Source organism: Erythrolamprus reginae, chromosome 9, assembly GCF_031021105.1.
Source record: "Erythrolamprus reginae isolate rEryReg1 chromosome 9, rEryReg1.hap1, whole genome shotgun sequence".
Taxonomy (NCBI): domain Eukaryota; kingdom Metazoa; phylum Chordata; class Lepidosauria; order Squamata; family Dipsadidae; genus Erythrolamprus; species Erythrolamprus reginae.
In genome coordinates this window covers 38,664,071-38,691,213 of record NC_091958.1, presented here as the reverse complement: position 1 = coordinate 38,691,213, position 27,143 = coordinate 38,664,071, and the positions used below count along the sequence as shown (strand labels likewise).

Genomic DNA, 27,143 nt, shown 5'->3' with positions numbered 1-27,143 from the left:
TGACCAAGTATGATGGGACACACAAGGAATTTGTCTTGGTGCAGATGCTCTCAGCGTACATAAAAGAAAAGAGACATTTGTCAAGAATCATGTGGTACAACACTTAGTGATTGTCACAGGGGTCAAATAAGCAATGAAGAAACAATCAATATTAATAAACATCTTTGGATGCAAGCAACATGTTACAGTCATACAGTCATAAGTGGGAGGAGATGGGTGATAGGAATTATGAGAAAAAAACCTAGTAAAAATAGAAGTGCAGACTTAGTAAAAAGTTTGACAGTGTTGAGGGAATTATTTGTTTAGCAGAGTAATGGCGTTTGAGAAAAGGCTGTCCTTGTGTCTAGTTGTCTTGGTGTGCAGTGCTCTGTAGCAATGTTTTGAGGGTCGGAGTGGAAACAGTTTGTGTCCAGGATGCGAGGGGTCAGTAAATAATTTCCCCGCTTTTTTTGACTCGTGCAGTATACAGGTCCTTAATAGAAGGCAGGTTGGCCGCAACTGTTTTTTCTGCAGTTCTGATTCTCCCCTGAAGTCTGTGTCGGTCTTGTTGGGTTGCAGCACCAAACCTGACAGTTATAGAGGTGCAGATGACAGACTCAGTGATTCCTCTATAGAACTGTATCAGCAGCTCCTTGGGCAGTTTAAGATGCCCGAGCTGGCGCAGAAAGAACATTCTTTGTTGTGCTTTTTTGATGACGTTTTTTGATGTGAGGTGACCATTTGCCCCGTTTCAACCTCTGTAGGCTTTGCCAAAGTCGGAGGCCTTGAGGACTTGAAGGATAGATACTTCAAAGCCATCTCAAACAAACACTATGGAAACACCAGCTGCGGCTTGCCAAGAGAGGATGCCTTCCACATATTCCGAGACCCCGTCACATCCGACTTTCCCTGGCCGGGAATCCTAGTGGGAATGACCATCCCATCTCTGTGGTACTGGTGCACTGACCAGGTAAATTCATCTCATCAACTATATTTGACTTCTGGCTGACAAATAAATCTCAATAGGTTTCCTTTGGCCCATTGTATCCCACTCTAGGGTCTGGTGGTCATCTCCATTTCTTAGGGAGACAGCACTGTCCGAAGAAGTTTTCTGTGGTCATGGAGCCAGCATGGCTATACGCCAAAGCAGGGGTGGGCAGCAGGCAAGACGGGATGGAACACAGTTCCACCGGCGGAAATGAAGATGCGTGCGCAGCTTCAGCTCATCGGCGGCAGTCACTTCCTGGATTATCGGTCTCGGCTCGGTTCCCCTTTTCCCCCTCTGCTGCTGCTGTGTCTGTGCTCTTTGCTTTTTTCCTCTTTCTTCCTTCCTGGCCTCGGACGAGCTTCCCTCTCTCCTGCCCGACTCCCCTCCAACCTCACGCGGCCACCTCCTGCCTGAAGTGCAAGCAGAAAGCGTGGGTGGAAGTGGGACTGGCAGCATTTATATTTCTGGCAGCACCTGTTTGCCTAGCTACCCAGCCTGAGGTGGGGGGGGCGACCCAGGGAGAAGAGCACGGGAAACATGAAGCTAATTGTCACCCAAGCGAGCGACACTTGTAAGGTTGTAAGGCTAGGACTTAACAGTTCACTTCAACGGTGACGATTGTTCAAGCCACTCCCACCTGGACACATGGCTGGCAAGCCACTCCTACCCAGTCACATGACCATTAAGCCACACCCACAAAATAAGCCACAGTGTGGCAGTAAAAATTTAGGTTGTCCATTACTGCGCCAAAGGCACATAAAAAACGGTTACCTTCCCTCTGAAGTGGTATCTATTGGTCTACTTGTATTTTCATAACTGTTATAGGAGCTGAAGCAAATAATGGAAGTTCATCCCATTGCACAGGGCTTGAGTTTCAAACCCAGGCTGTCAGCTGACAAGCTCAGAGTCTTTAACACTGAGTTTTAGAAGAAGAGAAATTGCCACCATAGAAACATAGAACATTGACGGCATAAAAAGACCTCATGGTCCATCTAGTCTGCCCTTATGCTATTTCCTGTATTTTATCTTAGGATGGATCTATGTTTATCCACGGCATGTTTAAATTCAGTTACTGTGGATTTACCAACTATGTCTGCTGGAAGTTTGTTCCAAGCATCTACTACTCTTTCAGTAAAATAATATTTTCTCACGTTGCTTCTGATCTTTCCCTCAACTAACCTCAGATTGTGCCCCCTTGTTCTTGTGTTCATTTTCCTATTAAAAACTCTTCCCTCCTGAACTTTATTTAATCCTTTAACATATTAAAACGTTTCGATCATATCCCTCCACTTTCCCTTCTATCTTCCAGACTATACAGATTGAGTTCATTAAGTCTTGATAGGTTTTATGCTTAAGACTTTCCACCATTTTTGTAGCCCGTCTTTGGACCCGTTCAATTTGATCAATATCTATTTGTAGGTGAGGTCTCCAGAACTGAACACATATTCCACATGTGGTCTCACCAGCGCTCTATACAGCAGGATCACAATCTCCCTCTTCCTGCTTGTTATACCTCTAGCTATGCAGCCAAGCATTCTGCTCGCTTTCCCTACCACCTGACTGCACTGTTCATCCATTTTGAGACTGTCAGAAACCACTACCCCCAAATCCTTCTCTTCTGAAGTTTTTGCAAACACAGAACTGCCCATACAATACTCAAATTGAGGAGTCCTTTTCCCCAAGTGCATTATTTTACATTTGGAAACATTAAACTGCAGTTTCCATTGCTTTGACCACTTATCTAGTAAAGCTAAATCATTTGCCATATTACAGACGCCTCCAGGAATATCAATCCTATTGCATAATTAGAGTCATCGGCAAATAGGCAAATCTTCCCTACCAAACCTTCCCCTATGTCACTTACAAACATATTAAAAAGAATAGGACCCAGAACAGACCCTTGTGGCACACCGCTTTGTAACCAGACTCTGCTCAGAATACTCGCCAATAACAACAACCGTCTGATATCTACGCTTCAGCCAGTTGCAAATCCACTGAACTATCCAGGGATTAAGTCCAATCTTCACTAGTTTATCTATCTATCACCATGTACCAGGAAGTAATAGCATTGATTTAATAAGGGACACATGGCTCACATAGCAGGATGGAAAAAGATGTGTCTGCTTTAATCAGGGGTGTGTGCTTCAGAAAGTTGACACAACTTCCTATGAATCACTTCTCAAGGGTAGCAGCTGAAATGTCTGGCATTATGAGAATAGCACTGCAATCCGCCCACGCAGCATCATGTGCTCTCATGGTAATACAACAAGTCCCTGGGTTAAGAATGCCCCGGATGACCCACGGTTAAGAATGGAGCCTATTGTTGCAAAATTTGATTCAAATACACAATGATTCAAGTTAAATACACAGCGGTTCAAGTTCATCGCACAATGCTATTTATACAGTATTATATAACATTGTTCCGGCTTACATACAGATTTGACTTAAGGACAGGTGGGAATTATATATTTGTGAGCTTGCAGAGCAGTGAAGGGCTACCAAAATTTTTACTACCACACCATGGGTGTGGCTTATGCAAGACACCCTGCATTTTCTTTCAACATAAAGCCCTACAGGGCATCGGACCAGAATACCTCCAGGACCGGGACCATCTTCTGCCGCATGAATCCCAGCGGCTGATTAGGTCCCACAGAGTTGGCCTTCTCCAGGTCCCATTGACTAAACAATGCCATCTGGCGGGACCCAGGGGAAGAGCCTTCTCTGTGGCAGCCCCGGCCCTCTGGAACCAACTCCCTCCGGAGATCAGAACTTCCCCCACCCTCCTCGCCTTTCGTAAGTTGTTGAGAACTTACCTTTGCCACCAGGCATGGGGAAATTGACACCTCCCCTAACTACTTGGTTGTGTGATTATTTTATTATAAGGGTTTTTTAAATTGTGTTTTTAAATATTGGATTTGTACATTGTTTATTATTGTTGTGAGCCGCCCTGAGTTTTTGGAGAGGGGCAGCATACAAATCTAATAAATAATAATAATAATAATAATTATTATTATTATTATTATTATTATTATTATTATTATCTTTTAATGCAGATTGGGTGCTCTGGGGTGGAACTCCATTTTCACTACCCCACTACGTTTCCCCCAGTCCCAGGCAGTAGCCCACCTCTGTTGCAGAGTCACATATTGGGAGATGGGTGGAGATCTTCTAGTCCAGTGATGGCAAACCTATGGCATGGGTGCCACAGGTGGCACGCGGAGCCATATCTGCTGGCATGCAAGCCGTTGCCCTAGCTCAGCTCCAACGTGCATGTGTGTGCCAGCCAGCTGATTTTTGGCTCGCACAGAAGCTCTGGAAGAGTGTTTTGACTTGCAGAGAGCCTCCGGTGGGATGAGAGAGGGCATTTTTACCCTCCCTGGCTCCAGGGAAGCCTTTGGAGCTTCAAGAGGGCGAAACACGAGACTACTGGGCCCACCAGAAGTTGGGAAACAGTCTGTTTCTGGCCTCCCCAGGCATTGAATTATGGGTGTGGGCACTCACGCATGCGCGATAGTGCGCATGCACGCTCTTTCGGCACTCAAGGAAAAAAAGATTCGCTAGCACTGTTCTAGTCCAACCCCCTGCTCAACTCCCCATACCAGGGGTAGGCAAAGTTTGCTCTTCTATGACTTGTGGACTTCAACTCCCAGAATTCCTGAGCCAATCATGCTAGCTCAGGAATTCTGGGAGTTGAAGTCCACATGTCATAGAGGAGCCAACTTTGCCTACCTCTGCCCTATACCATTTCAAACAAATGGCTGTCCAGTGTTGGAGCACCCACAACATCTGAAGGCAAGTCATCCCACTGATTGATTGTCCTCCCTGTCAGGAAATATCTCCATAGTTCTAGGTTGCTTCTCTCCATGGTTAGTTTCCATCCGTTGCTTCTTGTCTTGACCTTCTGGTGCTTTGGAAAATAAGTTTAGTAAATAAATAAATAGTGACACGCTTGGCACTACGATCCAACCTTAGTGGATGTTCTGAATGAGCAGCGTTCTGATGGGGAGGACACCCCCTCTCTTCTCCTGACTCTAGGCCTTCAGAACGCAGCATCTCAATAGCCCCTGTCCATATGGAGTAGAGCAGGGGTGGGCAATTAATTTTGCCATGGAGCCGCATGAGAAATTGGGATGGTTTTAGAGGGTCGGACTAATATAATTAACTCAGTTCTACACAATATTGTAAAGACCCTGATCCTGGCCTGACCTAAACACCCAGACCCACTCTACAGACCTGTAATTGTTTGCTTTACGGCAACACGGTGCACCACAGTCACTGCACTGGAGTGTTTGCATGGTTTCTCTGCTTGGCCACTGTTGGTAGGAGGTCGGGGTCCGCTCCAGTGTGAGGATGAAAGAGCTCACTGTGTCTGCTGGGACTCCTCCGGTTCCTGCTTTCCTTATGATTCATCAGGAAAGTAGGAACCGGAGGAGTCCCAGTAGACGCGGTGAGCTCTTTCATCCTCGCACTGGAGCGGATCCTGACCTCCGCGAACTGGTCACATATAGCAGGCAGGCTGGTCACAGACAGCGGGAAGGCCGGATGCTGCCCACAGACCGCTCCTTGACCAGGTCTGGAGCAGAGGAAAGAGCAAATAGCCTTGACACATTGGAGGAAGAGCTGCTTCTAAGGCAACAGCCAGATAAGCAGGACATTTGTCCCTGGCAGAGAAAAACAACGAGAGAATTCTTCAAACAAGCTGCATCTTCTGCATCTTCCAATTCACACAAAGATAAAGGAAGGGACAGGCAAGGACATTGCAACTTGCCAGATTACGTTCCTAGAGCTTTCCACTAAACGTATCCTAAAAGAGGCACGGTGACCCAGTGGTTAGAAAGTAATTAAAAGAAAAAAGAGGAATCGGGCTGTTATAGAATTTGGAATAGATTTTACAACTGGCTAGGAATCAAAGTACGAAACAGAAAAAACTAAAACCTGAATGATAAAATATTCATGTATATATGAAACTATAGGTTAAGTCACTAATGGCCAAAAAAAAACCATGTACCAACTTAAATGGTGAAATAGGAAAGTAGTATATATACTTTGACACAAAATACTGAAAAATATATAGTATAGTGTTCTTAATGTTTATGTTTGTACGTATTCTGTGTTTGTTCAATTTGATTTTCGTCATCTTATTATTTTTTCCTTGTATTTATTTTTCTTTGTTTTGTTTTGTTTTTGTATTTTTATGTGTGTTTTTTAACATTGGAAAATTTATTCATTCATTCATTCATTCATTCATTCATTCACTCACTCACTCACTCACTCACTCACTCACTCACTTATTTATTTATTTATTTATTTATTTATTCGTCTTCTATGCCGGCCAATCCCGACTCAGGGCGGTTTACAACAATAATAAAAATACAATATAAATAGATATAACACAATAAAAAAGAAGTCGAACAATATCTAAAACTAGCACATTTTTTAAAACTAAAATTAAAAAAGACTATTCACAAAGAATGTAATTACTTCTGACTGCTGACTGCTGTCTGCAAGTGGTTCGGCAGTTTGATTCTCATTGGTTCTATTTCTCAAAGCTTGGAGGATGGTTCCTTTCTGAATCTGGGGGATTCTTACCAACCAGGCTGGGATCAAATAGGGAAGGTCCCCAAGGGGTGACTTTGACACAGGTTCAGCAGCCATGATTTGGCCAAAGGTCCATCTTGTCTCTCATCGTGAGCTGTGGTGGCGCAGTGGTTAGCGTGCAGAACTGCAAGCTACTTCTGCTGACTGCCATCTGACTGCAGTTTGGCAGTTCAAATCTCACCAGACTTAAGGTTGGCTCAGCCTTCCATGCTTCCAAGGTTGGTAAAATGAGGACCCAGATAATTGGAGGCAAGAGGCTGACTCCATAAACCACTTACAGGGGACTGTAAAGCACTCTGAAATGCTAAATAAGTCTAAGTCCTTCCTTCGTTCCTTCGTTCCTTCGTTCCTTCGTTCCTTCGTTCCTTCGTTCCTTCCTTCCTTCCTTCCTTCTTGTTAGAGTGTAGTACTATAGGCTACTTCTGCTGACTGCCAGCTGCTGGCTGCCAACAGTTTAGCAGTTCGAATCTCACCAGGCTCAAGGTTGGCTCAGCTTTCCATCCTTTCATAAAATGAGGACTCTGATAGTTGGGGGGCATAGGCTGACTTTGTAAACCACTTAGAAAGGGATGTAAAACATTGTGAAGCATCATGAAAATGCTATTGCTACTTGGCCTTGTTCATTTTTTGTCTGGTCTACTTTGGTGGGATGACCATTTAGCTTCTAGCTTCTGGACTCAGAGGCCGGAACACTTTTTAAAATTGGCTGAAACTTTGGACCGTTGTGACCGCCATCTTGAATTTTTTTTTGACTACACCTTGCAGACCCCCTGCCTGGACATTAGAGTTGGTGTGACGTGGGAGGCTGTTCTAGATGAGGAAGGAAAAAAAATAATGCTTTACATCCCTTTTTCCTTGAAGGTCATTGTCCAAAGATCTCTGGCAGCGAAGTCTCTCTCTCATGCCAAGGGCGGTGCCCTGCTGGCCTCCTACTTGAAGATCCTGCCTCTCTTCATGATGGTCTTGCCTGGCATGATCAGCCGCATCCTCTTCCCAGGTGAGAGTGACCAGGGAGGCCCGTAAAGGGAAAAGTCATATAGAAAAGAAGAAGCATTTTCCTTAAAAAAAAAAAGAAGAAGAATTATGCTTCCCTTTGTATGCTGTTTTGGTTTGGTTCTAGCCCAGTCTGGATGAACAGAAAGAGTCTGAGAAGACAGCCTTATTATTATTTATTAGTTAATAATTATTAATATATTATTATTTATTAGTTAATAATTACTAATATATTATTATTTATTATTTAATAATTACTAATATATACTGTATATTATATATTTATAATATATTTAACTTATTTAATAATTACTAATATACTATTATTTCTAATTTAACAAATCATTCATATATTTTTATTATTTAATTATTAGTGCACTGTTTTTATTATTTAATAGATTATTAAAATATTCATTTAAGCCGCCCCGAGTCTTCGGAGAGGGGCGGCATACAAATATAATAAATTATTAAATATTTAACATTTTATTTAATCAAACCAAATCAGAATACAAACGGAAGTGTAATTCAAATTTATTTTTTATTATTTAGATTTGTATGCCGCCCCTCTCCACAGACTCGGGGCTGCTTCTTTTCTATATGATTTTTAATATATATATATATATATGTTGTGATTCCGTCTGAGGCTCCTCAGGGAACGGCTGACTCTCTGCCGGCTCCATGCTCAGAGGGGGAGGATGAGGAACAGGAGGAGGAGGCCCAGGCAGACGGGGAGGAGGAATATCAGGCCGAGGGAGAGGGAGAACAGCCTGAGTCCCCTGGGGTGGAGCTCTCCCCAGCAAGCAGCCTGGAGTCCTTAGATGAAAATGCACAAGCCATAATCGATCTCAGGCAGAGAAGAGCAGCACAACGAAGGGGACAATTAGCCAGGTATTTCCAGCCCTAAATAGGCAACAGCTGGGTTTGGGTGTGGTTCTCCCCAGAAAGGCTGAAAAGGCAGACCCACCCTTCCTATATTGTGGAGTATTATCTTTGGGAGTCCTGGAACCTGGCTGTGATCTTTGGCGTCTCTGATTCTGGCTTGTGGCCTTGAAGGCTGAAACCTTGGGGGGAAAGGCGTGGGTCTTATTCTCTACAGTGGTGTGTGTGCCAGCAAGAAGTCTGCTGTATTGTCTGGCCGTCAGGACTCTGCTGTGAAGCCTCATAGCCTGCCTGTTGGGAAGAACAGGTTTTTCTCTGTGTTTATTTTTCAAACTATAAAGTGCCTTTGCTTTTACCAGCGTGTCTGGCTGTTTTTTCCAGTTGGTGTTGAAGTCTGGGGGCACCCAGACAGAACAATATATAGAATTATTTGTTCTGGAAAGCAAACCTCTTTCTGTTCCTCTGTGCGCAGTTATGATAGTTATCCTGTTTTGTTTTTTAATTGGCCTTTTTACATTTTTTGCTTATCTATTGGTGATTTTGGTCCCACCCTATGTTGGACTGTGTGCGCGCGGATGTGTGTATATATGTATGTATGTATGTATGTATGTATGTATGTATGTATGTGTGCATGTATGTATGTACATATTACTTATTTGTGCCTAAGGGACCATATGAACTCAGCATCAGTTCTTTGTCATAATTATTGTGTTGAATAAACTCAGGTAATTATATTTTAAAAAATAGACTATGGTTAAGGCAATTATAATTCCGTTTGACCAAGCACGATGTGTAAACTTAGTTACTTGGTTGAGCTTTTTATTTTATTTATTCTTTGTCCAATATACAATACATATGGAAGAGAATAGACATTAAGTAATATATATGAAGATAGAAAGTAAAAAAGAAGAGAAGTGGATGGGAGGGAGAGGATATATATGATATAAGAGATAAGGAGAGAATATATATGATATAGATAGATAGATAGATAGATAGATAGATAGATAGATAGATAGATAGATAAGGAGAGAATATGATATTTAAGATAAGGGAAGACAATTGGACAGGGGACGATAGGCACATCAGTGCACACATTCAGCTATACTTTGCTCTTCACTCCCTGGGAAATAAATATATATTTGGCTGCCTGGGTTGATAGCAAAATCTACCTCAAAAATAAACCATCCACACTGTTGTGTGTGTCTTTCACATTCTGACATAGTAACGTGGCCACGGTGGTGAACCAGGTATGGGTGCTCCTGAGGAGAGCTTGAATGATGGCAACTCACCTGCCAGGTGTATCAATACACCTTCAGATGCCCTTCACCACATTGAGTGAATATGGTCCCTCCCTCTGCCGGCTTTAGAAACGGCTGGCGGATTTAAAACAAAAGGTGGAAGGCACAAGACGTCCCTCAGAATCTGTGGAGTGAGACTGGGAAAAAGTACAGTTTCTTCTCAGACTCTGATTAAAGTTTAGATTAGAATCTGAGATCAAAGATCAGCCCAGGTAACTGGAGTAGAGGGATTGCTTGCTCCAGAAAACTTTTCCTTCTGTAGAAATAAATAAAGCAAGTAGCCAGGAATTGGTTGAATTAATGGCTTTTGTTTTCCTGTCATGTTTAAAATCTCATTTATTTCATGTTTTTGATTCTCTGTTTAAATTATATAATGGGTATTTAAACTTTAGAATTCATCCTTCAAGCCATGTTCTCCCAGTTGTATCTTCTGCATCCTGTGAGCTGGGAAGTTTTGTTGAATGTTTTTTCATATTTACAGATCAAAGGGTTTTTAAAAACTTTTTTAGAAATAAATGTAGAAATAAAGTTTGATTTCCCTAGTCTCCTTTGAAATAGCTCTAGCTTGCAAAAATCCCAGGTAGCGAGGAATTAGTTATATTATATAGAAATATATAATTTCACTGACACAGACTTCAGAGGAGAATCAGAACTGCAGAAAAAACAATTGCTGCCAACCTGCCTTCCATTGAGGACCTGTAGACTGCACGAGTCAAAAAGAGAGCTGGGAAAATATTTACTGACCCTTCGCATCCTGGACATAAACTGTTTCAACTCCTACCCTCAAAATGTCACTACAGAGCACTGCACACCAAGACAACTAGACACCAGAACAGTTTTTTTCTGAATACCCTCACTCTGCTAAACAAATAATTTTCTCAACACTGTCAGACTTTTTACTAAGTCTGCACTTCTTTTTCTACTAGTTTTTTTCTCATCATTCCTATCACCCATTTCCTCCCACGTAGGACTGTATGAATGTAACTTGTTGCTTGTATCCTAAGATTTTTATTAATATTGATTGTTTCTTCATTGCTTAGTTGACCCCTATGACAATCATTAAGTGTTGTACCACATGATTCTTGACAAATGTATCTTTTTCTTTTATGTACTCTGAGAGCATCTGCACCAAGACAAATTCCTTGTGTGTCCAATCACACTTGGACAATAAAATTCTATTCTATTCTAATCCTTTTTTAAAAAAAACGTTTTCAAATTGTCCAATTTTTCCCCCCACGCCTCATAATTTTTTTGTTCTATTTTGTTGCAGATCTAGTGGCCTGCGCTGATCCCAACTCCTGTAAAGAGATCTGTGGCAATCCATCTGGGTGTTCAGATATTGCGTACCCTAAACTTGTCATTGAGCTTCTGCCACTGGGTAAGGGGGTTTCTCATTACTTGCATAGAGGGGCACAGTCAGCGAAGGGCTACCAAAATTTTTACTACCACACTGTGGGCATGGCTTATGCAGGATGCCCCGCATTTTCTTTCAACTTTCAGTGCAAATTTGGTGCTCTGGGGTGGAACCCCATTTTCGCTACCCCACTGCGCCCCCCCCCACAATCCGGGCAGCAGCCCACCCCTGGGCACAGTTAACAGGCAAGCCTGCAATAGGACTCTTGGGAGCCTGAAGCACTTCTGTCTTCATGCACAGACCATTCATTCATTCATTCATTCATTCATTCAATCAATCTTTCATTCATTCATTCATTCTTTCATTCATTCATTCATTCATTCATTCATTCATTCTTTCATTCATTCATTCATTCATTCATTCTTTCTTTCATTCATTCATTCATTCTTTCATTCTTTCATTCTTTCATTCTTTCATTCTTTCATTCATTCATTTTGTTAAGTACATATTTGTAATACATAGATATAACATTCTTTATATACACTGCTCAAAAAAAATAAAGGGAACACTTAACAGAATATAACTCCAAGTAAATCAAAGTTCTGTGAAACCAAACTGTCTGCTTAGGAAGCAACACTGATTGGCAATCAATTTCACCTGCTGTTGTGCAAATGGAATAGTTGTGCAAATGAAATATTCAATGAGAATATGTCATTCATTCAGATCTAGGATGTGTTCTTTGACGCAGCATATAGAGATTGGTCTGTAGATTTCTACTAGACTGGGATCTCCCTTTTTGAAGATGGGGATGACGGTGGCTAGTGACCATAGGTTTGGTAGGGAATTGGTCCTGTAGGATTTTTCAAAGATTATGCTTAGTGGTTCAGCTATGGCTGTGGAGAGGTTTTTTTAGGAAGTATGCATATAGTACATCAGGTGTGATTGACAGAGGAGGTTTTGGGCTGCACAATGCTTTTTCAACGTTGTCTTCAGTGATGTCTATTTGTGCTAAATCGTTGTATTTGTGGTACGACTAGGGAATTTTGGGCATGAACCATTGCTGTTTACAAAAACTGAGCCAAAGAATATGTTGAAGCTTTGACTGTTTTGTTTTAACTTTTTCAAATCCCCCTCTCATCTATATTACCGGAGACAAATTCCTTCTGTACAATCACACTTGGCCAAAAAATACTATTCTAATTCTTCTGTTCTGTGGTTCTATAGATCTGTGAAAAATAAAAATAACCTTTTTCCTTTGTCAATTGAATCAATTCCTGATTTTATTCTTTTTTTTCCCTTGAGTCGGAAACAAGATATGACTTAGCAAATAGCAAGAACATTCTGATTGTTGTGGTTAGCTCTGGCCCAGCTCCTGCCCCAACGACTGTGTATGTGGGGGAGACATCCACATGCTGCAGGCCTGTTTTGCCCCTGGTGGAATCTGCTGATGAAGGCTCCTCTGACCAAGAAGACATGAGTGACAGAGAGGAGGAGAGTGGGGCAGACAGCTCAGAAGGAGATCAATTATCTAGCTCCTCCTTGGATTCAGAACAAGAGTTAATGATACAACCACGCATGCGAAGAGCGATGCATAGGCAACAACAACTGAGAGATTATTATCAAAGAAATTGAGGCCACCTGTGGTTGGGTGGGGCTGTGGTAATTAGTGAGGCTGCTATAAATAGCAGCCTGTGGGTTTGGCCATTGTGAAGGATTATCTGATCGTTGTGTTTCGTGACTGCTTTACTGACTTTCACTTTTTGTGTGCTGATTTTTCCCCGCTTTGAAACTAAACCAGAGCAAAGTGTGTTTCACTTTGTGAAAGAAGGACTGTGAATTGCCTCACAGCTGCAAGCTAGGTATCTCAGAACTGATAAGGGACTTGTACAAATTACCAGTTTGTTTGGAGACCAGTGCTCTTTGCTATACCAAAAGAGGGCTTAGGTTAAGTGAATTTTCATTATAAAGAACATTGTTTTGAATTTTCAAACGTGTGTGTGTCTGAAATTTGTACCTGTGAATTTTTGGGAGGAGTCTACCAGAGAGCCCGACAGAACACTGATAAACTGCAAACTTCCCTTGATGTCCTGGGGAGGATGCTGGTATGGAATATTCTCATCCAGGCTCCCCAACAGCCCCTCTGTTTTGCTTCTAGGACTGAGAGGTCTTATGATGTCGGTCATGATTGCAGCACTGATGTCCTCTTTGACTTCCATCTTCAACAGTGCAAGCACCATTTTCACTATGGACCTTTGGCGGCATCTTCGACCTCTGTCTTCTGAATGGGAGCTCATGATCGTTGGCAGGTAAGACCTCTCCGCCCACGGGATACATCTAGGAAGAGTCCCAGGAGTACCGTGATCTTAGGCCTACCAGAGGGCAAGACAAACAATGGTTGGGAACAAATCAAGGGGAGAAGCAAGCTGGAATTAAGGAGAAACTCCTTAACAGTGAGGACAATTAACCAGTGGAACAGCTTGCCTTTGGAAATTGTGGACGCTCCATCAATGGAGGCATTTAAGAAGAGACTACACCAGTGTTTTTCAACATTTTTTCTTCAGGGGAACTCTTTGGTGTTGTCAGATTTCTGGCAGAACCTGTACCATGTACCGGTACTGTTTATGTCCCTTCAAGGCGAGCCCCCAATTTTTTTCGATCTAAAAAACATCAGTAACATCAGCTTCATCTAACTTTCATTTTTTAATAAATTGGTCTATGTTAGCAGTAAATCTGTATGGTCTGGAGGACAGAAGGGAATGGGGGGACATGATCAAAACATTTAAATATGTTAAAGGGTTAAATAAGGTTCAGGAAGGAAGTGTTTTTTAACAGGAAAGTGAACCCAAGAACAAAGGGGCACAATCTGAGGTTAGTTGGGGAAAGATCAGAAGCAACGTGACAAAATATTATTTGACTGAAAAGGAAAACAAGCAGGAAGAGGGAGATTGTGATCCCACTGTATAGAGCACTGGTGAGACTCCATTTGGAATACTGTGCTCAGTTCTGGAGACCTCACTTACACAAAGATATTGATAAAATTGAACGGGTCCAAAGATGGGCTACAAAAATGGTGGAAGCTCTCAAGCATAAAACTTATCAGGAAAGACTTCATGAACTCAATCTGTATAGTCTGGAGGACAGAAGGGAAAGGGGGGACATGATCAAAACATTTAAATATGTGCAAGGGTTCAGGAGGGAAGTGTTTTAAATAGGAAAGTGAACCCAAGAACAAGGGGGGCCCAATCTGAGGTTAGTTGGGGGAAAGATCAGAAGCAACGTGAGAAAATATTATTTGACCGAAAGAGTCATAGATGCTTGGAACAAACTTCCAGCAGACGTGGTAGATAAATCCCCAGTAACTGAATTTAAACATGCCTGGGATAAACATATATCCATCCTAAGATAAAATACAGGAAGTAGTATAAGGGCAGACTAGATGGACCATGATGATGTCTTTTTCTGCGGTCAATCTTCTAAGTTTCTATGTCTCTATCAAATGACCAGGCTTTCCTCCTCCGCACAGGGTGTTTGTTCTGATCCTTATCGTCATTTCCATTCTGTGGATCCCACTTGTGCAAGCCAGCCAAGGTGGACAGCTCTTCATCTACATCCAGACAATCAGCTCTTACCTGCAGCCTCCAGTGGCCATTGTGTTTATCCTCGGATGCTTTTGGAAGCGGACAAACGAGAAGGTAATTCCGAGCCCTTCTGGATGGTGTCCAACCTGCCACCCCTCTAGATCAGGGGTCTCAAACCCAGGCCACTTTAAGACTTGTGGACTTCAACTCCCAGAATTCCTCAGCCAACAAAGCTCAACACCTCACCTCAGCAAAGCTGGCTGAGGAATTCTGGGGGTTGAAGTCCACAAGTCTTAACGTGGCCCGGGTTTGAGACCTCTGCTCTAGATTGAAAAGAATCAACTGTCCCTGGAGATTCGAACTGCCCCCACCCTCCTCGCCTTCCGCAAAATGCTAAAGACCCATCTCTGCCGCCAGGCGTGGGGGTATTAAGCTCCCCCCACTTCTTCTCCGACCTTTATATTGATTAGCTGGACCGAGTGTATATGATTGTGTAGTTAATGGGTTTTTATGACAATGTATTTTAATTTAGTTTTAATTTTTAACGTTAGATTTGTATTGTACTGTATTGCTGCTTTGTTGTGAGCCACCCCGAGTCTTCAGAGAGGGGCGGCATACAAATCTAATAAATTCAATTCAATTCAATAGTGGTTAACTGTGGCTTCTTGGTGGGTTAACTTCCATGTGTGCAAAACTCTCACTTTGCCCAATAGGTTACGGGCCAAGTAGCCCAACACCTGAGTCAGATAGTGAGGAGGCTGGCGAAGACTCAGCCATGGTCTTTGGAACCTCAGGCCTTTGGAGTCCCTCGGGAGTTGGGCGGCATACAAGTTGCATTAAATAAATAAAATAAATAAATAAACCTCCAGCACCTCACAGCAGCAATGAGAACTGGGGTGGCATAGCAGGCAGAGTGCTGTACTGCAGGCCACTGAAGTTGACTTGTAGATCTGAAGGTCAGCGGTTCAAATCTCATCACCGGCTCAAGGTTAACTCAGCCTTCCATCCTTCCGAGGTGGGTAAAATGAGGACCCGGATTGTGTGGGCAATAGCCTAGCTCTGTTAAAAAAGTGCTATTGCTAACATGTTGTAAGCCGCCCTGAGTCTAAGGAGAAGGGCGGCATAAAAATCAAATCAAATCAAATCAAATCAAATCAAATCAATCAATCAATCAATCAATCAATCAATCAATCAATAAGAATGAAGAGGCGGAGCTTTTTCTTATTGCACAAGCACACAGAGCTGCCAAAAGGCAGGGATGGCTACTCAGGAGGAGGTCTCCTCAGGAGTAGGCTTAGGACTAACTGGCCACTCCCCTAATCTACTTAAGGAATGACAAAGATGGAAAAAAAACTCTGCAGGAAACAACTCGTTTAGGTATAGTGGTCAAACTGTGGCTACTTGGTGGCTTAACTTCTGTGTGCGCAAAACTCTATGTGCCCAACAAAGAAATTGCCAAACATCGGCAAAATCTCACGCGTGTACAAAAGCGAAATCTCGCACCGCGACAATCCCCGGAGAGCGTACCGGTAGAGACCGTTAAGTGGAACCCCCACCTGGTAAAGTGACAGCTGACAGGTGGCCTGTAAACTCTTGTGGCTCTAAGAAGAGGACCGTTGGTTGAGGGTCAGCGAACTCACCTGGCTTCTTTTCTTGGTTTTCCTTTAGGGGGCCTTTTGTGGCCTTTTGGTTGGCATGGTGATTGGCCTGATCCGGATGGTTTTGGATTTCGTTTACCTGCAGCCGGGCTGTGGGGAGGCAGACGAGCGGCCGGCGGTGGTGAAATACGTGCATTATCTCTACTTCTCCATGATCCTGGGGGTCATCACGCTGATCGTGGTCGTGGCTGTCAGCCTCTTGACGGAGCCCCCACCAGAGGAAATGGTAGGCGCATTGTTTTCACTCTCACGGTTTAGTACCCACCCTTTGTGTGTCGAATGCCTGTGGGACTCCGAAAGAACGAAAGCCATTCTGTTGAAGCCTGGCTTTTGTCCCAACAGATCAGCCGCCTCACCTGGTTCACCCGCAAGGACGTTCCAAGAAGAAAGGATGCTCCCATTGCATCGTTATCCATTCCCGTCAAAGGAATCCACGAGGCTGGTCCTTCTCCTGCGGGGCAGCTGGAAATTACAGACGGCCCAGAAAACACTTGCAAAAGCAATTCAGGTAAGAGGCCCGCCTGGGAGATGTAGGCCACAAAGGCTAAAGTAGGTTCCAGTCTTTGAATCGATCAGGGGGAGCCACTGTTTTGATTCAGAGCAGAAAAACAGATTGATTTGCCAATCTGCCTTTCTATGTGTGTGTGTCCTCTATACTATCTATGTCTGTCTTGTCTGTCTATCATCTATCTGTTTCTCTCTATTGTCTCTCTGTCCTCTATACCTATTTATGTCTGTCTGTCTATCATCTATCTGTTTCTCTCTATTGTCTCTCTGTCCTCTATACCTATTTATGTCTGTCTGTCTATCATCTCTCTCTTTTTCTCTCTCTCTCTCTCTGTCCTCTATACCTATCTATGTCTGTCTATCATCTATCTGTTTCTCTCTTTCTCTCTCTCTGTCCTCTATACCTATCTGTTAAATCGGTACACGGAGACTGATTTAATTCAACAGGTTTTCTTTATTCATTAGTCATAGGAAACGCTCTCTACAACAACCAACTCCCAACAAGAGCAACGGCTAATCCGTTGCTCTATTTATACATTTATTTTAGGCGGGAACATTTTCAGACAGCAGTTTATTTTTGGCAGTTCTTTTAAGCCAAGCCACGTTTTAACCAATCAGCGATTTTACCGTTTATTTCTTTTAAGACATAACACTATCTATGTCTGTCTATCATCTATCAGTCTCTCTCTTTCTCTCTCTCTCTCTGTCCTCTATACCTATCTATGTCTGTCTATCATCTGTCTCTCTCTTTCTCTCTCTGTCCTCTATACCTATCTATGTCTGTCATCTACCTGTTTCTCTCAATTATCTCACTTTCTTTCTCTCTCTCCCTCTTTCTGTCCTCTCTACCTATCTATGTCTGTCCAAAGGGAAGAAGGGAATTCTGTAGTCTTGTGGTGACCCCTAGAGACCATCCTTGGCAAAGCCCAGCAGATCCCTTGGAAATGCTAAGGGGCCTTGCCACACACGCACACCCTTGTAAATTTGTAAAAGTCAAATTAGGACATTAAATCTACTAATCTGAAATTTAAAATGTATAATGACACTTTCTGAGATCGGCAGCTTGATCTGCTTTTGGTTTGGGTGCCTTTGGGTCAGCCTTGACTGCCCAAGCGACCATCTGGATTGGCCCCAGGACTTGCCCATCATCCTCTTACTGCTGATTGTCTTGCCTGCAGGTTCTTTGGACACAAAGAAGGAGGAGTCTAAATTCATGAGCGTCTTCTTGTGGGTCTGCGGGATGGAGAGCAGAGATAAGGACTCAACCAGGACTCCTGCTGAACCCAAACCTGGAGTGTCGTCCAAGGCTATGCTGGACGAACCGCCTCTGGTAAAGCACATCCTCAACATCAACCTGATCTTGTGCATCAGCGCCGGGGTCTTCCTCTGGGCCTACTTTGCATAGCATCGGACCCTGCAACAGACGCTTTTGTGCTTCCACACCTGGAGATGCTGTCAAGAACGAGGAGGACAAAGAGAAGACGAAGCAGCAGTCCTGCACATTGTGCATTGTTTGTATCCCATAGGAAAAAGGGTAGAATTGTGTGACGAATTCTGCTTTGGCTGGCTCAGGGAAGCAAAGGGAAGCCAAAGCCCTTGGTCATAAACGTTGCATGTTCAGTGCGTGTAAAAAAATGACCGGAAGGACTTTGCACTTTTGACTGTTTTACAATCCATGGATGCTCTTGGACCAGAATCATAAACTGAAAGCATTCCACGGATTCATGTTGCTAAAAAACAAAAAAAAGCCAGTGACTACAACATTTTTAGCTAACTCACTGTGTCTACTTGGGATACAGAAAAAAAAATACAGTGGTACCTCTACCTACGAACGCCTCTACTTACGAACCTTTCTAGATAAGAATCAGGTGTTCAAGATTTTTTTGCCTCTTCTCAAGAACCATTTTCCACTTACAAACCTGAGCCTCTGAAACTGTAACCGGAAAAGCAGGGAGAAGCCTCCGTGGGGCCTGCCTAGGAATCTCCTGGGAGGAAACAGGGCCGGAAAAGGTGGGGAGGAGCCTCAGTGGGGCCTCTCTAGGAATCTCCTGGGAGGAAACAGGGCCGGAAAAGGCGGGGAGGAGCCTCCGTGGGGCCTCCCTAGGAATCTCCTGGGAGGAAACACGGCCAGAAAAGGCAAGGAGAAGCCTCTGTGGGGGCTCTCTAGGAATCTCCTGGGAGGAAACCGGGCCAAAAAAGGCAGGGAGAAGCGTCCGTGGGGCCTCTCAAGTAATCTCCTGGGAGGAAACAGGGCCGCAAAAGGTGGGGAGAAGCCTCCGTGGGGCCTCTGCAGACACGGAGCTCAATCTCTGGGCTCTGCTGATTCTCTTGGGTCAGGTTTTTTCTCGAGAAATTACCAATTGGTTTCCGGATGCAATTCAAAGTGTTGGTTATGACTTATAAAGCCCTACATGGCATGGGACCAGAATACCTATGGGACCGCCTCCTGCCGCATGAATCCCAGCGACCGGTTAGATCCCAAAGTTGGCCTTCTCCAGGTCCCGTCAACCAGACAATTTATTGTATAACAATAAATCTATCTAATTGGCAAAAACAAAATCAAAGTTTCTTTTTTCATTGCAAGGACAACATCCGGAAGTAATTTCAAAACAGAAACAAGATTAGATACAGTCTCTTCTTTGGCTAAAAGAATTGGTTGCAATTTCTCCCCTCTGCAGTCCTAACTATCGGTTGGAAGTCTCTGTCTGTCCCATTTAGCTGCTGTACCAAACCAAGTGTTGGAGCTCTCGCAACCTCCACAGGCAACTTCTATTCCACTGGTTGATCGCTCTCACTGTCAGAAAGTTCCTCCTTATTTCCAGGTTGAATCTCTCCTTGGTCAGTTTCCATCCATTATTTTTTGTCTGGCCTTTGGGTGCTTTGGAAAACAGCCTGACCCCTTCTTTTCTGTGGCAACCCCTCAAGTATTGGAAGACTGCTATCATGTCTCTCCTGGCCCTTCTCTTCGCCAGACTGGCCAGGCCCAGTTCCTGCAACCACTCTTGTATGTTATTATCTCCAGTCCCTTATTATCCTGGTTGCTCTCTTCTGCACTTTTTCTAGTTTCAATGTCTTTTTTGTAGTGTGGTGAGCCAAACCAGATGCAGTACTCCAAGTGGGGTCTTACTAAGGCTTTATAGAGTGGTATTAGTACCTCCCTAGTCCTAGGTTGTATCCCTCTGTTAAGGCAATTTAGGATTGCATTGGCTTTTTTGGCTGCTGCTGCCAAAAATGGTGAAAATGAAGGCATTCAATTTAGCTTGCTGAGTAAATCAACCAGGCAAGCAAGCAGGACTCTTTTTGTTGGGAAAAATGGAAGCGACAGAAATTGCGGAAGACCCAAAAAGGAGAAGTGGCTGGCATATTGCGGTCCATGGATGATGATGATGATGATAATAATAATAATAATAATAATAATAATAATAATAATAATAATAATTTATTAGATTTGTATGCTGCCCCTCCCCGTAGACTCGGAGAGGCTCACAACAAAATAAAACAGTATAACAAATCTAATATTAAAAGCATCTAAAAAACCCAACATTAAAACCATACAACACAATCATACCATGCGTAAACTATATAACTCTGGGGGTATCTCAGTCCCCCCATGCTTGGCGACAAAGGTGGGTCTTTAGCAACTTACAAAAGGCAAAGAGGGTGGGGGCGGTTCTAATCTCTAGGGGGAGTTGATTCCAGAAGGCTGGGGGCTGCCACAGAGAAGTCTCTTCCCCTGGGGCCCACCAGCCAATGTTTCCCGGGACTGCTGATTCCACATGGCAATGCTAATGGTTCATTTGTGCGCTTGAGCATGGCTGAGTTATTGGAGTCCACTTCTGAGACATATAAGGAAGCCAAGTCAGCCTTCAAAGAAGGTTTTGGCAAGGGGCGTTTATTTTATTCAATTTAATAAATCTTTTTATTCAACAGGCTTTGTCTGAAACCTCTCAGGATCTCTCTTTTAGCTTATAGCCTTTTATATTTAAAGGTACACAGTTGCTGTGGGACATAGCAGGATGCATCCCTTAGCCTCTATCCACAGCTGGATTAAAGATTAGGATATAATACAAAGCATCACAAAACATTTCCTGCGTTGATTGTGGACCGGACTATATAAGATCATTGAACAGGGCTGTTGAATGTTGTCTTTACATATTAGGAGCTCCCTCCTTGTTCAAGGTCTGAGGATCCAGGTAAGGAAGTCGCTTTGAAAGGATGAACCAGCAGGTGACAGGTCATCTACTGGATATTTAAAATTTTCAACAACAGCAGAGGTCCAAGTCCATCCTTATTTCTCCAAATGTCTTCTACAAATTTGCTCTCTCCAATGCCTAACTCAAGAGTCAGCAACCCACAGCTCTGGAGCCGCAGGTGGCTCTTCAAATAATCAGGCTTGGGAAGGGTTTTATGGCTCCTGGTGTTTTCTTTTCTGTGGGCAATGGGTCCAAATGGTTCTTTTGAGTGTTTAAAGTTGCCAATCTCTGGCCTAACCCTACCATGCATACATTTGGTGAGAGAGCTCCAAAGTTAAGCTTGTGATGGAAACAGCTGCCCAAGAGGTCTCAAGTGCCCTTACCCCACCAAGAAGTCCTGCTTCCTGCTTCACTGAAGAAAGGAGGCAGGAAGCAAGTCAGACTGGGATAAATCCACTAAAATCCCGAAACATGCAGAGTGGGCTGACTTCTTGCACAGAGACTGGGCCACCTCAAAATCCTGTGTTCTCCTCTTCGGCTTCTCTATCCTGGAACCAGGAACTGATGGGGCTTCGTGGTGGAAGGTGTTGACCCAATAGGACCTCTCAAGCAGCTGTTTCTACCACAAGCGTAACGCAACCAAACGTCAACACAGACACCTAGGAATGACACCTAAACACTTTGTCAAAGGCTTCAGAGTCCACAACCTGACCATAAACCAGTGAGAAATACAGGTCTTTTTTCTGGCCATACTGTCTGAACTTCAAGAGGAACCTGTTGCTGTCTCTGCCCTCCATTCCTGAGGTCACAACAGACTCGACCGGACAGAAGAAGTTCCTCCTCTTCCCCCAATAGGTCAAGTGGGAAATTTTCAAGAGAGTCCCACTTTCGTTCACATACATGAAGCCGATGACCCGTTGTAGAAAGAAGCTGATGGTGTACAGAAAGACGAGGGTGGAGGAGAAGAGGGCTGTGGCCAACGTAGACTGACTCAGCCCGTGGAAGTACCAGAGTGGAGGCAAGATCAAGAGGCCGAAGCCCGTCTGCAGCAGCTTCAACCTCGAGCAGAATTTCAACAACCTGATGGCAGGGAATCGGTAAATCACGGTAAATTTCTCTGGGTTTTCAGAGCTAGACGGTGGTTTTGGATCGCCTTGAGACAAGTCGACGCTACTCAGCCATCGGGGCTGCAAAAGGCTGGGTGTCCACGGGCTACCTCCCCGTTGCAGAGTGGTAGGGCTTTGAAAAGAACGGAGCACCTGGTGGCCTCTTTTCCACAACTGCGGAGCAAGGCTGTTTCGAAGACAACAGGGCCTGAAGAGGACCAAAGGCCGACGGGCGCAGCCAACGAGGAACTTCATCTGTAACGAGACAGAAAAGTTTTCATCAGGTTGCAAAGTGGGGTACAACCTTCACAGCAATTGTGTGTCTTTTCAGAAAGCAATATACAGTGATACCTCATCTTACAAACGCCTCGTCATACAAACTTTTCGAGATACAAACCCGAGGTTAAAGATTTTTTTGCCTCTTCTTACGAACTATTTTCACCTTACAAACCCACCACTGCGGCTGGGATGCACCGCCTCCGGACTTCCGTTGCCAGCGAACCCGTTTTCCCACTGCTGGGATTCCCTTGAGGCTCCCCTCCATGGGAAACCCCACCTCTGGACTTCTGTGTTTTTGTGATGCTGCAGGGGAATCCCAGCAGGGGAATCCCAACAGCGCAAAAACGGGCAGTTCGCTGGCAACGGAAGTCCAGAGGTGGGGTTTCCCAGCGAGGGGAGCCTCAGTGAAATTGCAGCATCACAAAAACACGGAGGTCCGGAGGTGGGGTTTCGAGGACTTCAGTGTTTTTGCGATGCTGCGATTTCACTGATGCTCCCTTCACTGGGAAACCCCACCTCTGGACTTCCATTGCCAGCGAAGTGCTCGTTTTTGTGATGCTGGGATTCCCCTGCAGCATCGCAAAAACACAGAAGTCCGGAGGTGGGGTTTCACATGGAGGGGAGCCTCAGGGGGAATCCCAGCAGTGCAAAAACGGGCGCTTCGGCTGGCAAAAGGGGTGAGTTTTGGGCTTGCACGCTTTTCCACTGATTCCTATGGGAAACATTGTTTCATCTTACAAACTTTTCACCTTAAGAACCTCATCCCGGAACCAATTAAGTTTGTAATACAAGGTATCACTGTATCTGCGAGCAGACTCGTATATTTTTTAAAAATGCTTTCACTTAATTAAAAGATAGGATATCGTGTTTGAAGTTATTATACTTTATTCTGCTTCATCTCCACGTACTCTTTATATTACTCATTCCTAGCTTTTGTCTTTCACGTTTTAACATTTTATTGAGTTATAAGCCACAAAATGCAAAAGTAAATAGGGAAGTAGTATGGTGGGAAAAGGAGAAGGAAATAAAGCATTAACACACAGCAAAGAGCATCAATACTAACTGTTCTGCCGGCTCCTGGCACGAGCCTTCAATTAAATGTAAAAGTAGCAAAAACAGACACACACACAGGAAAAGGCAAAAATTGTTTCTTTATCAAAAGAAAAATAGAAGAAAACCACTCTTTTGAATTCAAAGGGCTCACTTGTAAAAACAAACAAACTCAAGTCAATTAACCAGTAGCTGTGAATCCGTCACTATGATTTATGGTCAGAGTCCTGAAATCCAAACACGAGGTCCTGGGAAAAATCCCAAACAACAATGCAAAATCTACAAGCACGATCAGATAATCTTCCACACTGCGAGGCTGGCATGCTGCCCATTTAACATCAGCCCTAATTACTTGAACCCCACCCAACCACAGGTGGACTCTATTATCTCCTGTAATACCTCTGAAGTTGTTCTCTTCTATGCATAGCTCTACGCATACGTGGGTCTATCACTGCTTCCTCATCAGAGTCTATCGAAGATGAGGAAGATGATGACTGGCTTCTTCCTGGGCTGCCTGCCAGGCCCCCCCTCTGAAGGTCCCATCTCACAGTCCCTCCCTTCTCTAGAGCAGTGTTTCCCAACCTTGGCAACTTGAAGAAATCTGGACTTCTACTCCCAGAATTCCCCAGCCAGCATTTGCTGGCTGGAGAATTCTGGGAGTTGAAGTCTAAATATCTCCAAGTCGCCAAGGTTGGGAAACACTGCTCTAGAGGATAATTCGCTGCCCGAAGCTGTCGGCAGCAAAACAGGCCTGTGATATTTGGATGTTTCATCCACATCCACCCCCACAGTCCTTGGGGCAGGAGCTGGGCCAGAGCTAACCACAACACTAACCAGCATATATACACCAACAACCAACCATACAATTGTCATGCAGTACAAAGCAACAGGAACAAAGCCCAACACAATGCAACAGAGAGCAGTACATCTAGCTAAATTGCAGCCCAGCTCATAATTGCTACCTACAGTAGCTCTTAAGGTTATACTACTATTTTCTCCTAACAAACAATGCTGGTTTATCTTCATATATTGAAAACCCAACCAATGCAGTAGGTGGTACTGACAGACCCTTATTATAATCATTAAGTATTGTACCTGATGATTCTTGACAAATGTCTCTTTTATGTACACTGACAGCATATGCACCAAGACAAATTCCTTGTGTATCCAATCACACTTGGCCAATAAAGAATCCTATTCTATTCTATTAATTCTGTTCAAAAATACAATAAAACAGAAAAAAGCGACCTACAACCGTTTTTCACACTTATGACCATTGCACACCCTTACGATAACTTGATTTATGTTTGCATGCTTGACACCTGACTCACATTTATTACAGTTAGTGTCCCAGGGTTGTGTCATCCCTTTGGACAAGTCAAGCCACTGAGGAAGCCAGATTCCCTTAACAAACCAGGTTACTAACTTATCCACCGCAGTGATTCACTTAACAACTGGGACAAGAAAAGGTCATAAAACGAGGCAACCCTCACTTCACCACCTTCACTTCACACTCAGCGACAGAAATTTAGGGGGGGGGGTGTCAATTGTGGTCGCAAGTGGAGGACCCCGTTATTTTCATAGAAAAGGCCATAAAAGGTGATAAAAGAAGTCAAGGTGACCGCTGTTCTTGGTGGTCTCCTTTCCACACTACCCCCCCCCCAGACCCAACCTCGCTTAGCCCGCTTGGAGATCAGCCGGGGAATCAAACTCCCCGCCCTCCGAAGGCATCGCTAGGAGGTCTCCACTCCGCGCCTATTGTAGGCGTTCCAATGCACCGTGCAAGAAGTTTTGCTTTGCACGCTTTGCACGCGCGACCCTCCCGTGCAATGCAAGCACCCCCACCTCGCTGGGGAAGATGGGCCCTGCGCGGCAGTCCAAGGCACCGGGAAGGATCGATCGCCGGGACCCAGTGCAGTGGAGGCGAGGGGACGCGGTGGCTGCTGGGAGTTGTGGTTGCACGACCACGCGGAAAGCGAAAGAGTGACGTCACTAGCGGGCGGCGGATTAGGATCCCCCGGGGCTGCCAGTCCCTCGCGCGGCCACCAGATGGCAGCAAAGATACGCCAGGGGCGGGGCGAAGAAAAATATCACAGGGTTGATCGCCCCTTTGGGTGGTCGGAGGTTGTTGCAAAATCCAATCCAAGGGGGGGGGGAGACAGGGGGGGCAACTCCAAAGATTCGGGCGCGGGGATGGGGAGCCCCAGGTTTCCCCTCTTTTGTGTGTGTGTGTGTGTGTGTGTGAATGGGGGTGTGTGAAATGCCAAAGTGGGAACTGTTGCATTTTTAATGCAGGGGAAAATATCTATAATTTAATTTTAATTTAATTTACTGCAAATAGACAATATACCCCAAGACAAATTCCTTGTGTGTGTCCAATCACACTTGGCCAATAAAAGAATTCTATTCCATTCTATTTACAACTACCTTGCCTCCGATCTGATCTAACTGTAGTTCCTAAAATCATATACCAAAATGTCCCTCCTGCTAATGACTACTTCACCTTCAACAGCAACAACACACAAGCACCCAACAGATTCAAACTCAATGTAAACGGCTCCAAGCTTCACTGCTCAAAAAAATAAAGGGAGCACTTAAACAACACAATATAACTCCAAGTAAATCAAACTTCTGTGGAATCAAACTGTCAACACTGATTGACAGTCCATTTCACCTGCTGTTGTGCACATCCAACTTTGTACAGAACAATAGAGTGATCCATGCCTGGAATGCCCTATCTGACTCTGGGGTTTCTTCCCCCAACCCCAAGAACTTTAACCTTAGACTGTCTACAGTCAACCTCATCCCATTTACTAAGAGATCTGTAAGGGCCATGCATTAGCACACCATTGTGCCTACCGTCCTTGTCCTATTGTCCTCTTTTATCGTTATTTTTTACTTATGTTTACACAAACTACTTTCCTGCACATGTTTCACGATCAATCAATAAATAAACAAATAAATGTATTTGACTTCTATGCCGCCCAATCCCCAGGGGACTCTAGGCGGCCTACAACAATGTAAAATATACTGCTCAAAATTTTTTATTTATTTTTATTTATTTATTCAACTTCTTATACCACCCAATCCCGAAGGACTCAGGGTGGCTTACAAAATAATATGATACAATACAAAAGATACAAGCAATAAAAAAGAAGTTGAATATACTGTAATCTCTAAAGCTAACGCTGTGATAAAACCCATTTATATAAAAAATAGTCAAATCTTATGCATGCACACCATTCATAAAGTTTGGCCATGCAAGATGTACAATTCATGGCCCCCAGGCGTGCCGGCAAAGCCAGGTCTCAGTGGCCTTGCGGAAGGCCAGCAGGGTGGGAGCAGTACGGACATCGGTGGGAGGGGGGCAGTTGGTTCCATAAAGCCGGGGCAGCCACAGAGAAGGCCCTCCTGCACGGTACACTCAAATAACACATCCTAGATCTGAATGAATGAAATATTCTCATTGAATACTTTGTTCTATACAAAGTTGAATGTGCACAACAACATGTGAAATGGATTGTCAATCAGTGTTGATAGTTTGACTTCACAGAAGTTTGATTTACTTGCGAGTTATATTGTGTTGAGTGTTCCCTTTATTTTTTTTGAGCAGTATATTTTATAACAATATAAAATATAGGAAGAAAGACTTAGAATTTGGGACGTTTCACTCAGGGGAGGGT

At 43.9% G+C, this 27,143-nt stretch overlaps 2 protein-coding genes across 3 annotated transcripts in view; one reads left to right on the top strand and one right to left on the bottom strand.

Moving 5' to 3' along the window:
- Window positions 1-19,391, top strand: part of SLC5A11 (solute carrier family 5 member 11) — a 43,424-nt gene extending 24,033 nt beyond the window's left edge. For both annotated transcript variants that reach the window (XM_070760846.1, XM_070760847.1), the window contains 8 exons: window positions 744-949; window positions 7,427-7,562; window positions 11,006-11,113; window positions 13,245-13,395; window positions 14,613-14,781; window positions 16,336-16,551; window positions 16,668-16,833; window positions 18,011-19,391. In XM_070760846.1, the coding sequence (XP_070616947.1) occupies window positions 744-949; window positions 7,427-7,562; window positions 11,006-11,113; window positions 13,245-13,395; window positions 14,613-14,781; window positions 16,336-16,551; window positions 16,668-16,833; window positions 18,011-18,237 (1,379 nt within the window). In that variant the 3' untranslated portion in view covers window positions 18,238-19,391. The remainder of the gene's footprint in view (window positions 1-743; window positions 950-7,426; window positions 7,563-11,005; window positions 11,114-13,244; window positions 13,396-14,612; window positions 14,782-16,335; window positions 16,552-16,667; window positions 16,834-18,010) is intronic.
- Window positions 19,392-20,703: 1,312 nt separating this feature from the next.
- Window positions 20,704-25,416, bottom strand: TMEM186 (transmembrane protein 186). The gene is made up of 2 exons (XM_070760844.1): window positions 25,306-25,416; window positions 20,704-22,386 (listed from the first exon to the last, which is right to left on the bottom strand). The coding sequence occupies exon 2, from the start codon at window positions 22,384-22,386 to the stop codon at window positions 21,685-21,687; it is 702 nt and encodes a 233-aa protein (XP_070616945.1). The 5' UTR covers window positions 25,306-25,416; the 3' UTR covers window positions 20,704-21,684.
- Between the last annotated feature and the right edge of the window lie 1,727 nt (window positions 25,417-27,143).